Source organism: Equus quagga, chromosome 3 (assembly GCF_021613505.1).
Source record: "Equus quagga isolate Etosha38 chromosome 3, UCLA_HA_Equagga_1.0, whole genome shotgun sequence".
Taxonomy (NCBI): Eukaryota; Metazoa; Chordata; class Mammalia; order Perissodactyla; family Equidae; genus Equus; species Equus quagga.
Genome location: NC_060269.1, coordinates 53,725,277 through 53,740,725, shown reverse-complemented (window position 1 = coordinate 53,740,725; position 15,449 = coordinate 53,725,277). Strand labels below are relative to the sequence as shown.

The 15,449-nt window shown below is 34.8% G+C and overlaps 1 protein-coding gene across 5 annotated transcripts in view; it reads left to right on the top strand.

Annotated features, from left to right (window-relative positions):
* LOC124237644 (probable ATP-dependent RNA helicase DDX60) overlaps positions 1-15,449 on the top strand; it is a 92,782-nt gene that overhangs the window by 27,156 nt on the left and 50,177 nt on the right. For all 5 annotated transcript variants that reach the window (XR_006888052.1, XR_006888053.1, XR_006888054.1 and 2 more), the window contains exons 10-17: positions 1,060-1,165; positions 1,781-1,896; positions 3,209-3,369; positions 8,172-8,418; positions 9,765-9,931; positions 10,461-10,619; positions 11,971-12,120; positions 14,966-15,085. Coding sequence is in view for 2 of the 5 variants with exons in the window: in XM_046657542.1 (XP_046513498.1) it covers positions 1,060-1,165; positions 1,781-1,896; positions 3,209-3,369; positions 8,172-8,418; positions 9,765-9,931; positions 10,461-10,619; positions 11,971-12,120; positions 14,966-15,085 (1,226 nt within the window). In the remaining 3 variants the exon portion in view is untranslated. The remainder of the gene's footprint in view (positions 1-1,059; positions 1,166-1,780; positions 1,897-3,208; positions 3,370-8,171; positions 8,419-9,764; positions 9,932-10,460; positions 10,620-11,970; positions 12,121-14,965; positions 15,086-15,449) is intronic.

Sequence of the window (15,449 nt, the reverse complement as noted above, 5' to 3'; positions counted from 1 at the left end):
AAGAATATACATCCTCTTCCCTTATGTCAGAATGAGTTCTACCAGACAAAGACTCTTGAGTACAAGTAGTTTATTGATCTCAGGAAGATCAAATAAAGGTATGGTTAGATAATATCAAGAAGAGAACAAAACCAATGCAGAACATGTTAATAAATAGGTTTCCAGTGGGGACAACTACAGGTAAATTTCACAGAGAATCTTAGAATAGTGTACAAATCACCTTGGAGATGTCTTACCTGAAGAGCAAGATAGCAGAGGTATTTGCCCTGCAATTCTAGTCACACCTTTGGCTAAAGGCTATCTCTGGGGCATTAAATTCTTAGCACTCTGATCTGCTCCATATGGCTGTAAGAAGAATCATGCTCAGGCAGAGAGTCACAGGGCCTTGCAGTAGGAAGGTGCTGGGGAAACACAGGAACAGTGAATGCCAAGGGGGTAACGGGAAGAGCAATGTCAGCTTATGTAGAATTATGAATTAGATACTAAATAAAAAGGCATTCATTAGCCAACTATCATATGTATGATATATATGTGATATGTATGATATCTATTTATGATATGTATGCATATATATACATATTCATACGCATATACATAGATAGATATCAAGGAGGATGTAAGAGAGTACTGTGAATGATTTCAAGCAATTTCACTATCTGTATTTTTCCCCTACTTCTTTTTTATTTCATTTTCATAAAAGTATATGTAGGGGACCTCTGAATGAGACTTCCATATTCAAATTCTTTGTCTCATAATAGGAAATAAGAAAAGGAATAAACATTTGAAAATAGGAAACAGAGATGTTTCTCTTTCTTTCCCTCCCTATGTATCTGTCTACCTACTTTCTTACCTAGATGACTAAATGCTGCCTATTTCTTTACACCTCACTGTGTTCCAAAATGTTTTAGTGTGGGAAATAGCTTTATGGGAAGGGCTGGAATTGGTAAATGTTAATAAGATCAATAAAAATATTTTTAATGTGTTTTAGAAAACAATGTATAATATTCTTGTATGAAAGTTTCACATTTGACTTTGTCTTATTTTTTTACTTATTTACAGCCACCTCCAAGAAAGAGATGCCTAATTTGGGTTTTATTCCAATGTCATGTAAGGTGGTTGATATGTTTGCTGGAGACATTTTGAAAGATTTGCCTTTTCTAAAGAGGTATAAGACCGAAAGTGCCTCACTGAATACTTGGGTGGAATGGATTAATTACTCATTAAAGATTCTATGAAATGCAACAGGTTAAATAGCGTCTATTAGAAGTAATATGTTTGTAACACATATGAAGTTTAATGTCAAATTTATGAATGTGCATTAATCATAACTAGGTTAAAATCAACATGGTTTTAACCTTAGAGTAAAACTACTTCAACTGCATGTTTTTAGTTAATGAATATTTGTTGATGTTGATGGGACTATTGGAGATATGGGATGGATTCTGGGTTCTTAAGCCCATAATAAACTGCTCTTTACATTCTACCACCCACATCATATCACAGAGAGAGGAAAGGTGGCTATGATTTTTAGAAATATTATTTAGAAATGAAATCTATGGTCAATAAGATTATAATAACTTGCTGTGGCGATAGTTGGTGGCTGGACTTCTTGTGGTGATCATTTTGCAGTGTATAAAAATATTAAGTCACTGTGTTGCACACCTGAAACTAATTTAGTATTGTATGTCAATTATACTTCAGTAAAGAAATGAAGTCTGTGCTGTGCTATCTTTGTAGGCATGCAACTTAAAATACACATATGTTTCTTTTTGTGTCACAGCAATGATCCTATTGTAACTTCACTGGCTAAACAAAAGGAATTTGATGAACTTGTGCATTGGCATTCTCACAGACCCCTTACTGATGATTATGACAGGACAAAGTGTCAATTTGATGGTGAGTTCTGTGACTCTGGTCAAATAAGTTAAGATCAATTTCACTCTCCATCTTTTATTTTATAATGAAACATTATCATGTTATGAGCTATAAGTTATATTTCTTGAATTGTAATGGTCTACAAGATATTTAGATCTACATCAGTAAAGACGGTAATGACAAAGTCCCACTTTGTTTACGGACAGTCGTCTGTACGTAGGTATGCAGATATCTTTGGAGGAAATGCACAACTGCAGCATTTGTCCTCACTAAAGTTAGAAGCTGTTTTAAGTAAACATGACTTGTAGTTTAAGAAATCTATTTTCCTCGAAGTCGAAAATATTGAGGGCATAGTCTTTCCAGTAGTTTCAGCTATTTTCATACCACTAAATTGACTGCATGTAACAAGTGTTAGCATTTTATCTGCCTTCATGCTCTGGATGGTTGGAACTGCAAAAGGAGGCCCCTGAAACCACCAACAGTAGATAAATTGAGACTGAATTAGGGATCTTGTCTCCCTGGTTCATTCTTTGTCTTCATCTCGCCTTTGTGTACCCCTATGCTCACACCCACCCTCCTTCAAGATGACAAAACTTACTTTCAAAAGTATCTAGCAGTGTGCATAGTAAGCATACTTGTATGAAATACTTATCAGCCTCCCTATATGAAGAGCTACCAAGATCCTGCAAAATCTGAGGGGATCTTTTAGATTAATCATTAACATCCTTCAAAGTGGTTTGATTTGATGCATGTAGATATAGACATAGAAAAGTTAACCAGCTTAATTATTCCCTTTAAATGAGTATTATGGTTTTCTTTGGGTATGGGAGTAAGTCATACCTGGATTGTTGAACTTTCCTATGTCGTTGGATTTTTACATAGTGAAAGTATTTCTCAGCTATTAAGCTCTTGGCTTTGTGGCTAGGGTCTGGAGTAAGGATTTTTCTATCAAGGGACGTAAGAAGCAAGAATTTTCTAGGTGGATGTCTTCTTGACTCTGCCTCTACTTTCCTCTTCTTAACCTAATTCACAGGACACATGACAGAGGTAATGCCAAGAATCTGTTATTCTTTGTAGCATCCTGATATTTGCTTTGGGAGGCAGACAATGAAAGAGTGTTTTGTCACTTCCATCCTTGAAATAAGATAAGGAATTGTTCTATGGCCTAGAGATAACCTGACTTAAGATTCATTATTTATCAAAAGTAATCAGACTAAATTACTGTTCCAAACTAAAAAGAAAATGCATGTGTGGGTGGGATGGTGTGAATAATTAGTGAGAATGCTATTGAAGAAATATTGTACTGCTACAATTTAAGTCTTGTCTTTTTCAGAAAAATCTAGAGATCCTCGTTATCTTAGATCCGTGCAAAAGTATTACGTTTTTCAACGATTTTATGGGAATTCATTAGAATCAGTCTCTTCAAAAGTCATTGTAACTCAAGCTACCAAGCCAAAGAAGAATTTCAGTGAACCCAAGAGCAGAAAGACACATGTACGTCCTATTAATTTTATCAAAATTTTAAACTTTTTTGTCTTTTCTTAAGTTAATATTTTTCAATACTTTTCGTGGTTTCTTTCCATGCTATGCCTTTTTATCTATGATTGCTTATAATTTTACTTACCTGTTAAAAAAGTCTAACCTGCATACGAAAGCTTATTGCAGTCATGTGTCACTTAATGATGGGGAGACGTTCTGAGAAATGCATCATTAGGCGATTTTGACAGTGTGCAAACATCATAGAGTGCACTTACACAAATATAGATGGTATATCCTACTACACACCTAGACTATACGGTACTAATCTTATGGGACCAACATTGTATATGTGGTTTGTCATTGACTGAAATGTTGTTATGCAGCACATGATTGTATATGGTCCTCTATACATAATAAAATATATATTTATATCAAAGAATATAAGACATTAAATGAATACAGGCTTGGATTTAGAAATGTTGACATAACATTAGAAATATAATTCTTTGGGAGTTCCGGTCCCAGATGGCAATATAAGAAGTTCTTGAACTTACCTTCTCTCATGGAAACACTGATTTTACAGCTACACACAGAAAAATTCCCTCTTAAGGAAATCCAGAAACTAGCTGAGTGACTCCTACATGGGGTGAATGAGAAAAAACCTACAACAAAACAGGTAGAAAGGGCTGAGACACACTCTGACCATAAACCCCACCTCTGGCACATACAATTGAGAGGAAATTTACAACCTTCGGCTTCTTCCTCAGAAGAGAATGGTTTGAATCCAACATCTAGCACCCTAACTTTTAGGATTTCTCCCTGAGGTCTGGGCCTCCAAAACATCTAGCTTTGACTGCCAAGAGGGCTTGCATAAAGACTTACAAGACTATAACAAAGAAATGGTTCTTAATGGACTTGCCAGGCTATCCCCCAGGGCTCAGCACAGAGGCAGCAGACTAAAACACTCATTTCCCATTCCTGGTCTTTCCCTAAAAGAGGCCAATTTGCATACTTCAAAAGCTGTGAAAGGAATCTAAGCATACTACTACAGAAAAATTATTAAATCGCAAAGGAAGAGACGAAGAGTGAAAGAAAGGAACAAAAGAATTATAAATCAGCCAGAAAAAAATTAACAAGATGGCAATAGTAAGTCAATGCCTATCAATGAGTACTTTAAATGTAACTGAACTAAATTCTCCAATCAAAAGACATAGAATGGCTGAATAAATAATAATAATAAAAAGACTCAACTATATGCTGCCAACAAGAGACTGAGTTCTGCTTTAAGGACACACACAGACTGAAACTAAAGGGGTGGAAATAGATAGTCCATGCAAATGGAAACCAAAAGAAAGCAGGGGTAGCTATACTTATGTCAGAGAAAATAGACTTTAAGACAAATACTATAATTAGAAACAAAGTAGATCATTATTTAATGATAAAACTAAAAACCTGAAAGGTTTTCCTCCAAAATCAGGAAAAAGAGAAGGAGATGCCCATTCTCGCCACCTTTTTCAGCATAGTACTGGAGGACCTAGCCAGAGCAATTAGGCAGGAAAAAAAGGCATCTAAATCGGAAAGAAAGAAGTAAATCTGTCTCTATTTGCAGATGTCATGATATTATATATAAAAAACCCTAGACACTCCACCAAAAAAAACTGTTAGAATTAATAAATGAATTCAGTAAAGGTGCAGGATACAAAAATCAATGTAGAGAAATCTGTTGCACTTCTGTACTCTGATAATGAACCATCAGAAAGAGAAATTAAGGAAACAATCCCATTTACAATTGCATACAAAAGAAAAAAATACCTAGGAGTGAATTTAACCGAGGAGATGAAAGACCTCTGCACTGAAAACTAGTAGACAGTAATGAAGGAAATTGAAGAAGATACAAGTAAATAGAAAAGTATTCTGTACTCATGGATTGGAAGAATTAAGTTTGCTAAAATGTCCATACTACTCCAAGCAATCTATAGATTCAATGCATCTCTATCAAAATTCCAGTGGAATTTTTCACAGAAATAGAGCAAACAATCCTAAAATGTGTGTGGAACCACAAAAGACCCTGAATAGCCAAAGCAATCTTGAGAAAGAAGAATAAAGCTGGAGGCATCACACTGTCTGATTTCAAATTATATTACAAAAGTATACTAATCAAAGCAGTATGGTATTGGCATAAATGCAAACACATAGATCAATGGAACAGAATAGAGAGCCCAGAAAAAACCCCATACATATATGGTCAATTAATTTACAACAAATGAACCAAGAATATACAATGGAGAAAGACTGTCTCTTCAATAAATGGTGTTGGGAAAACTGACAGCCACATGCAAAAGAATAAAACTGGACCCCTATCTTATAGCATACACAAAAATCAACTCAAAATGGATTAAAGACAAATGGAAGACTTGAAACCATAAATCTACTAGAAGAAAACAAGATGGTTGACATTGATCTTGGCAACAGTTTTTTAAAAATTTGATGCCAAAAGCAAGGGCAACAAAAAACAAAAATAAACAAGTGAGATTACTCATACTAAAATGTTTTTGCACAGCAAAAGAAACCATCAACAATAGGAAAGGCAACCTACTGAATGGGAGAAAGTATTTGCAAATCATATATCTAAATATATATAAAGAACTCATACAACTCAATGGCAAAAAAATTAAAAAAAAATCTGATTAAAACATGGGCAGAGTAACTAAATAGACATTTTTCCAAAGAAGATATATGAAAGGCCAACAGATACTTGAAAATGTGCTCAGCATCACTAATTTATTAATTATTATTAATAATTAATTAATAGCTAAAATTAAAACTGCAGTGAAATAGCACTTCACACCTGTTTGGCTGTCCTAAAAAAGACAAGAGGAAACAAGTGTTAGTGAAGATGTGGAGAAATGGGCACTGTTGTGCACATTGGTGGGAATGTAAATAGGTGCAGCCACAATGGAACCAGTATGAAGGTTCCTTGAGAAATTAAAAATAGGACTACCATAGGATCTGACAATCCCACTTCTAGATTATTCTTTCTATGAAATATTATTCAGCCATAAGAAGGAAATTCTTCCATTTGTGTGTGACAACATAGATGAACCTGGAGATGCGAAGTGAAGTAAGCCAGACAGAGAAAGACAAATATTATATGGTATCACTTATATGTAGAATCTAAAAAAAAAAGTTAAACTCATAGAAACAGAGTTTTGCCAGGGGCTGGGGGATGAGAAATAGGGAGAGGTTGGTAAAAGGTACAAACTTTCAGCTATAAGATGAATAAGGTCTGAGGAGCTAATGTAAAACATGGTAACTATTGTTGATAACACTGTATTGTATCATTGAAATTTGCTGAGAGTGTAGATTTTAAATGTTATGCCCCCCCCCAAAAAAGATAGATATGTGAGGTGATGGATGGGTTAATTAAATCAGTGGGAGAAATCTTTCCACAAGATATATGTATATCACATCACCATCATGTACACTTTAAATATCTTATAATTTCGTTTTTCTGTTATATATCAATAAAGCTGAAATTAAAAAAAAAAAAACCCCAAGCAGAAATAAGGACTTTTGTTTTAATAGTCAAAAAGCAGCCTCTGCAAGCCAAGCTAGGTGGTCATTGTTTTTCTCCTTGTGGTGAAAACCTCCTTTTTGTTTTCACAGGCAATTTTATTGTTAGTGAGACCATCCAATTGCAACTTTTCCTTTTTCATTTTGGGCTACCAAGAAGCTTCTTCAATTTTTTTTTTGAGAGAGGTTATAAAACAGAAATTTTGCAAAAATTCTCATTACATAGTATGAGGTATAAATACTGAAAAAAACTCATGCTTTTTTTTCTTTTATGTTATTAGAAGTTAAATAGATTGACTCATGGGAATTAAATACCCTTAGCACTGTATAAATGTGACCTTCTAGCAACAGTTCAATAATTCTGCATATTCAAGATAAAACAAACATTGCACATGAAGGAAAGCCAAGATCGCCCTTGTCCTATTGAGACACAACCATGCTGAGTTAACCAAGACAATAGATTTAGAAGATTAAATCATTGGGAAAGCTCAAATATTATTGATTAGAGTCAAATACCAAGAAAGTGATGACGAGTAAAACTGACTTCATTATAGGCAAAGTTTAGATATTAATTTCGTGACTAATCAGAACAGTGGCAGGTTTGTCAGAATTCTCTTGAGAATACAACAGTTCTCTAATGTGTCTTTGCAGATTAGTAAGTCAGATTGGTAAAAGTATAGTAAAAGTTGGTCCATATTGTGTTTGAGTTGGAAATGCTTATCTAGATAAAGCAAATCAGTTGTATTTATGTTGTTCCTTCTATCCACTCCTTTCCTTCATTTCCATTCTCTTTCATCATTCACTCATTAAACATTATGAACCAAATGTTTTATGCTTGGAGCATACAGACAACTATGGCATATTCCTGTCTCAAGGAAATTAATGTAGAGAGGAAGTGTGACAAGTAAAATGACAACTATAGTATACATGCTGAGTGCTTTAATAGAGAGATGCCTGGGTGAGGAGGAATTCATGACTTAGGCTTGGGGCAGGTAGGGAAGGCTTCATAGAAGAAATGTCTTGAAGGACAAGTACGGATAGGGAGGTGACCATGGAGGAATGGAAGAGGAAAACCAATTCCAGAGAGAGCAGCAGGAACAGATGTGTGGAGACATGAAAAAAAGTGGCCTGGTGTCTCTGATTTTATTATATTTATTCTTTGACTTATAATCTACAACACTCAGAAATCTAGAAAGTTATCTGCTGAGAAGCTTTATAGTCCTTTCCTTTCCTTTTTTGAGCAGGAGACCAAGGCTGAAATAATTACTAGAGAGAATAAGAAGAGGTTATTGGCCAAGGAAGAGCAAAAAGAAGAGAAAAAATGGAATGTTCTGTCATTTTCTATTGAAGAGGAAATGAAAGAGAATTTAAACTCTGGAATAAAGAAACTAGAAGATTTTTTGAAATCATGTAAATGTAACTCAGTGAAATTTAAGGTTGAAATGGTAGGGTTAACTGCCTCCTTGAAAGCGTGGAAAGAACATTGCCGAGGTAAAGGAATGTGATTCTATGTTTTTCTTTTTGTTGAATTGGAGAATTAATTAAAAAAATGTAATGATGATAGCTGTCATTTATTAACAGGGAATTGTTAGAAGCCTTACATGCATTATCTGATTTTATCCTTAGAAAATTTCTGTAAGTATTATTGTCTCAATTGTATTGATGAGCGATGAAATCTCAGAAAGTGTGCCAGTAGCAAACATACAGCACATTCATAAACAAATTCAAATCAAATCACAATCAAGGATAGATTTAAAAGTAAATACTTATAAAGCTGTGGGCATGGCTAATGGAACGGATAAAGATGGTGAGGCACCCAGGGAGAATCTGTCATTCATCTTTGAGATCTGAAGTATAACTATTTTCTTTCTGGGTAAAACTAGGATCTTGTTTGCCTAGCATGCTGAGTTCTTCTAAAAGTTGCTATGGCTTCCATATGCTCTACTTTACAATTTCTACAGTAGATAGTAGTAAGGAAAGGAAGAGACAGGAAGAAGAAGATTCCGCCAGTGAATTCCATGGCAGTGAGAAACATAAGACTTGGCTTATGTATTTCTCCCCAACCAAGATGGTGTATCAGGATTTGCAGTTGGCTGCTACTCAGAGAAATCAGAATTAACCCTCCTGGAGGGTAAGAATTCTGTGTTAAATTTCTCTTGTAGCCTCCTACGGCATTCAATACGTATTTGATAATATTTGTTAAATAGGTAAAATATAGATTGCTTGGAAAAAAGGTGGAATCAAAAACAGTCCCAACATAGTAAATATGGAAAGATTAGCAGCGAGGATGAAAAAAATGGCTGGGTATTATATAAAGAAATGGGGAAGAATTAGCAAAGTTTGTATCTGGCAGTTGTAATAGACTGATTGAATTGAAAGTCTCCAATGATTACACCAAATACTTATCTATGGGCAACTTTGGACTCAATAAATGTTGGTAAGCTTTTAACAAGATATTTAAAGTCATCTGAATATTTTTCTTTGAACATAGTAGAGAAGGCATGAAAATAATACATGGAGAAAAGATCTGTGGTTCCCCAGAACTTATACAAACTTGAGCTTTAACAATCTTATTTATATCATGAACTGCAAGATTTTTCTTTCTCTCTACACTTACAGCTACCTGTCAGTTATCCATGGGGTTGCTGAAGTGTGTATAGTAGCACTTTAATTTTATTTTATCTAGCCCTCTGTATTCTGAAACCTTCATTAATTTCAAGTAAGATAGTGAATTTAGTTAAGTCAGATTGATAACCTGGATGACTAATCTTGGATAATCAAGTATTTATTATTTTTGATAGTCTTTATAACAATTTTACTGTTTATTCTTTACCAAGGTGAAACCACAAAAGATTTAAGTATAGCTGTTCAAATCATGAAAAGGATCCACTCCTTGTTGGAAAAATACCCAGAACTTTTGCAAGAGGCAGATCGGCAATTCTTAGCCAGATGTCTTAAGTATTTAGGATTTGATGAGTTGTCAAGTTCTTTATATCCAACCCAGGTAATGTTTTCATAATAGCTCCATTTTATAGAGTAATTATTAGGTATACATGAAGTGTCTCGCACTCTTCTTGATTTTTTTTTTACTGAGAATATTTCCTCTGAGTTCATAATCATTATTAGTAATCCAACTGCCTTAACTTGAAGTAATCTAGAATTAGAAAACTTGTAAAAATACTGGTCTGGACAGCCAGATTAAATGCCAGATAATCTCTGCAGCCCCTTAAAACTAATCCTGTGTTTAATTCTAGCAAAATATTTAAACTATACTGTGATTGTTCAGTTGTTTTTAAGTATATCAGACTGTAGCTAAAAATGCCCTGATAGATGTTTGAAAATCTTGATGTCTGTCAATTTACTCTTAGTTAAGAATGATTTAGGTGATAAAAGACTTCTTCAATAAATATTACACAATTTAAAAGATGGTAAAATGCTTTTCTCATAAAAATGTTCTTTAATAAATATTTTAATTATTTAAATGATGTTATAATTTAAAATCACTTTCAAAACGCACTTTTAAAATAATATAGGTTGCAGGAGATGACATAAAGAAGAAGAAAAAGAATAAATATTCAGTTGGCATTGGGCCAGTTCGGTTTCAACTACAGTATATGGGCCATTACTTGATACGAAATGAGAGAAAAGATCCAGATCCAAGAGTTCAGGATTTTATTCCTGACACATGGCAGGTAACGACTGTATAAGCAAAACTTTTTGTATTTTACTATTTTTCAGGAGTTTCTCATTATTGTGGCTGTACATATTATATTTGGCATGAACTTCTTATATTGAGTCATGTTTTTTAAAATTATTTTGTCATTGGAAATGTAAAATGTAGGCTTTTTTCCACATTTAAAGAAATGAAATTTTTATTTCATTCATTTTCATAAATAGACCATTTCCTTGGAAGTATTTTGATGAATTCATGTATATATTTTTGAAGTTCTGTCTGTATTATCCAGTTGTGTCATCATGGAGCAGCCTCCAAGTTTTCTCTGGGTCAATAGGGTTTCACATGTAAATATATAAATGTGCACAGAGAAATTTGGGTAGTTTAAATAGTATAGACAGTTTAGATATTTACATGCTATACTGTCACCATACTATCTATTTTTCTATAAATAAATGTAATATTGATGGATATAAAGTTTATAATAAAAGGGTGTGTTTCTGCATAGATCGAACCATACAAAATTGTTGATAAATTGAACATGTTTTCCTACAAAAGTGCCATTTGATGGGTTCAATCTAATAGACTATCCTACTCAAAATTTGACTTTATCTTCCTTATATTGATGATGGTAGGATGCCTTAAAAAATTCCTGCCTCCTTTTCGGGAGTAGAAGGACCAGTTCCTTACTTCAGTGTAGGACACCAGGCAGCCAAGTGCTCTCCAGTAATCCTACACACATTGCAATTCTTCTGATGTCCACTTTACTCTGAGGTGTGACCCAGAGTGGACCTAGATTAAGAGAGTGTAAAATTGGGGTTTTGGAGTGTTTTTCCATCTTCTGCCCTTCATACTGGGTTATGATACTTTGGCTAGTCATCATTTTGATGAACAAAAGCATAGACTGAAAGGATGAAGGTCCCACATGCCCTCCAGAGTGGGTACCTGGCATTCTTCTATACAGAAAGTGGAACATAAGTAGTAAAATTATAAATCATTGAAATTTTTTTCTCCTCAGCCACTTTTCTACCATCACAAAAATACATATAGTCTACTTCTTAGAACTGAATTTCTCAAAGCCATTCCGCACTTAGTCAACGTACTTCCTAATAACAAGATATTTTATTCAGACTCACTCTCCATTTTTGGCACACAAACCCACCTCCAGATGCTTGAAAGCGTAACAGTTCTCTCTTCTGAGAGAATGCTGTGAGTTCTCCAGATTTTTCTTGAGTACATCTCATGTGTGTTTTCAACTCCCAATAATTCCATTTGAGGTTCAGAGAATTGCATTGGAAGTGCATTAATATATTTGTTTTGGTAATGTGCTGTTCACATTATTGACACAAATGGTGCTCTAAACCCTGCAGCGAGAGCTCCTTGATGTTGTGGATAATAATGAGTCAGCAGTGATTGTTGCCCCAACATCCTCAGGCAAAACCTATGCGTCCTACTACTGCATGGAGAAGGTGCTGAAGGAGAGCGATGAAGGGGTGGTGGTGTATGTCGCACCAACAAAGGTAACGCTCAAGGGAATGAATGTAATATTCTCTTTCATTCTTGAACCTCCTCTTTTAAAATAACGCATATAGTCACGTGGTGAATCTATTTCCCTTTTTATTTATTATCCAGTTTTATTGAGATATGATTGACATACAACTTTGTATTATTCAGGTGTATAGCATAATGATTTGATATATGTATATATTGTGAAATGATTACCACAATAAGTTAACATCCATCTCTGAAGATAGTTACCATCTTTTTCTTGTGATGATAACTTTAATGATCCTTAGCAACTTTCAAACATGCAATACAGTATCGTTAACTATAGTCCCCATGCTGTGCATTACACCCCCAGAACTTATTTATCTTATTCCTGGAAGTTTGCACCTTTTGACCACCTTTACCCATTTCACCTGCCCCTCGATCCTTGCCTCTAGCAACCACCAATCTGTTCTCTGTTTCTGTGAGTTTCACTTTATTTTTTAACCTGCATTTTCTCCTTCCAATTTCAAAGGGCAAAATAACACTTTCCTTAGAACCATTGTGAGGAAGAAGTCTGGTCTTGTGATCTTGTCATTCAGCGTTATGCTTGAATTGAGAGAAGTATCCACACTTTCCTGGGCAGTGTTGAGTCACTTAAAAACTTAATATTGCCTCCGCAGAGTTTATGGGATGTATCTAATCTGCTGTTGGGCATTAGTGACTGGTCTGTTTCTCCAGATGGGCTGTTTTGCCATATTTCTTTTATGTCTAGTACTGTTTAATGTTGAACTTAGAAACAGAAAGAGTGATCTTTTTTATTTAGGGGAAGATTTGATTGATAGGAAGTATGTTTGCCTCTCCTGATTCCCAATCCTTTGTTTTTAATGTGATTACTCTTAAGAAAGGCACATTTAGTTGGGATAGTTTTAATTCTACAGATTAAAATGAATTCAGACTCCATTTTAGTTTCTAGGAGCATGTGTAGTGTTGAGCAGCTTGTGGTCAGCCTCAGAACCAGGTTGATCACATGATCAGTTGAAATTTGCACTTTATTTTTTATTATAGCTTTTTTGTTTTTCATGGTTATGAAAGTAATAAGTGCTCACTGCAGGAAATTAATACAATATATCAAGAAAACTAAGTTTACTACAAGTGGAATTGGTAAGTCCACACAATACATACTGCCAAATTGCTCTTCTAAAAGTTTAAATCCATTGTTATTCCCACTGGCAGTATATGGGAGTGTATATTCTTATCTTTTCTGATATTCCTATTATCTTTTTAAAAGTTTTGCCATGCTTATAAGTGAAAACTTCTATTTCATGTTTAAATTTGCATTTTTGCAATCACTAATGATTTGGGCTTCTTTATGTATGATTTTGAGGTGTTGACATTTCTTTATTTATGAACTACTTGTGGATGCATTTGCTCATTTTTATATTTTTCAGGGGGGAAAGGAGGATTGTGTTTTTTTTGATTTATCAGAAGTTTACATAATAATATTACTCTTTCTCTATAAATTATAGTGAATATACTTTTGTCATTTTATCTTTTTGATACTGAACCTGAAGTGAGTTCGCTCACCCATTGCGCAGCAAGCCAATCTTTGACACTGGGTGTGGTGGAAGAAAGTAGAAATTTTATATTTGCACAGCACTGAGCAAGGAGAGAGGGCAGCTAATGCTGAAATCCCAAACTCCCTGAAAAGCTAAAAGGAAGGGTTTTTATTTGGGGTTTTAGGTAGGGGATGGGAAGCATATGGCCTTGCTGGTCGCAACTTTCCCACCAGCCTGTCTTTGACCTTGAGACTACTTGCAGAGAGGAGGAAGCCTGTGACCTTGCTGGTCAACAGCTTTCCCACCAGCCTGTCTTCGGCCTTGAGACTACTTGCAGAGAGGAGCAAGCCTGTGACCGTGCTGGTCAGCAGCTTTCCCACCAGCCTGTATCTCTTTGTGGGGAGGAGATAATCCAGGTGCTTGTCCTTGATGGTGTCTGTCTCCATGGAGGATAGTGGATTCTGGAACCGGGAAGCCAGAGAATAAGCAGGGAATGAGTGTTTTGGTTTTAACCCCATATATGCTGGGTTTAATGTGGGGAAACTGATATCAGGGCCAGTATCATTTTTACTATAGTGTGGTCATATTAATGATGACAACATTTTCTTAATATCTTTCTATAGTCAGATCTACCAATATTTTCACTTAGCATTTCCATGTGTGTGCTTAAATATATGAAAATGTTCACTTTTTAGTATCTTTATGCTTATATTTTAAAATTTACATTTTAATCTGTTAAATTTTTTTTTGGCATAAGCTGTGAAATAGAGAGATATTTGTAGGTTTCCAAATACTCAGATTCCACTGGCCAGGCTACCTGTTTGATCCAAGCATGGTTCTACTCATTCATGCATATGTGCAAATTTTAGACATCTGGAGGAAGTCCCCAATTATAAAAACCACAAATCTACCTTGGCTATCCCTCACTTGACCTTTTTATGTAGTAGACTGACAGCTTCATAGGATGTATACTTCATAGTATATATGCTTTTTCTATAGTAAACTCATGGCTTCTCTCTAAACCTTGGTCACCCAGGTATTCAACTTTATTTTTCTGATGTGTGGGCATCACTTATTTTTTTTTTCTCCTGATGAAGCCATTTTTTCCCATTGTACTTTATTTTGAGGTTTATCAACGCAGTTCACTGGCTTAGTCAAGTATCTCAAAGAAAGCTCATTAGTGTATTTAGAGAAGATGGGTATAAGAAAGAGATTATTAAGCTTTCTACACTCATAACAGAACATATTTTTATACAGTTTCTGTTCTTTGAGGTCTCACCTGTACTTATGCGATTAATGGACCTCTTTCCTTGTCAATCAGGCCCTTGTTAATCAAGTGGCAGCAACTGTTTATAATCGTTTTACCAAAGATCTGCCAAAGGGGGAAGCTCTATGTGGTGTTTTCACAAGGGATTACCGTCATGATGCCCTAAACTGTCAGGTAAGGTATATTAATTAATACATTTGTTATCAAATTATGTCATAGTGCTTATATGTCTCTTTTACTGGAAATTCAACATCTTCAAAAGGCCTTATGGAAATAATTTTCTTGAATTTGCAAAAGATGAAATAGCTTTAGAGAAAATTTAATATTGTTACATTCCAAAGAATGAGAAGTAGAACTCGTCTTTCTCTAAGGACACGTATTTTGGTTTAAGATTTCATTGTGTCACTCTTTATAAATGTATTCAAAATAGTCTTAAGAACTCAATGTTATACAAAATTAGCAAACACCAATTTCCAGTCAGAATTAATTTTTCTTGATAAGTGGAATACTCTTACCATTCTTGGTGAGTAGGAGACTC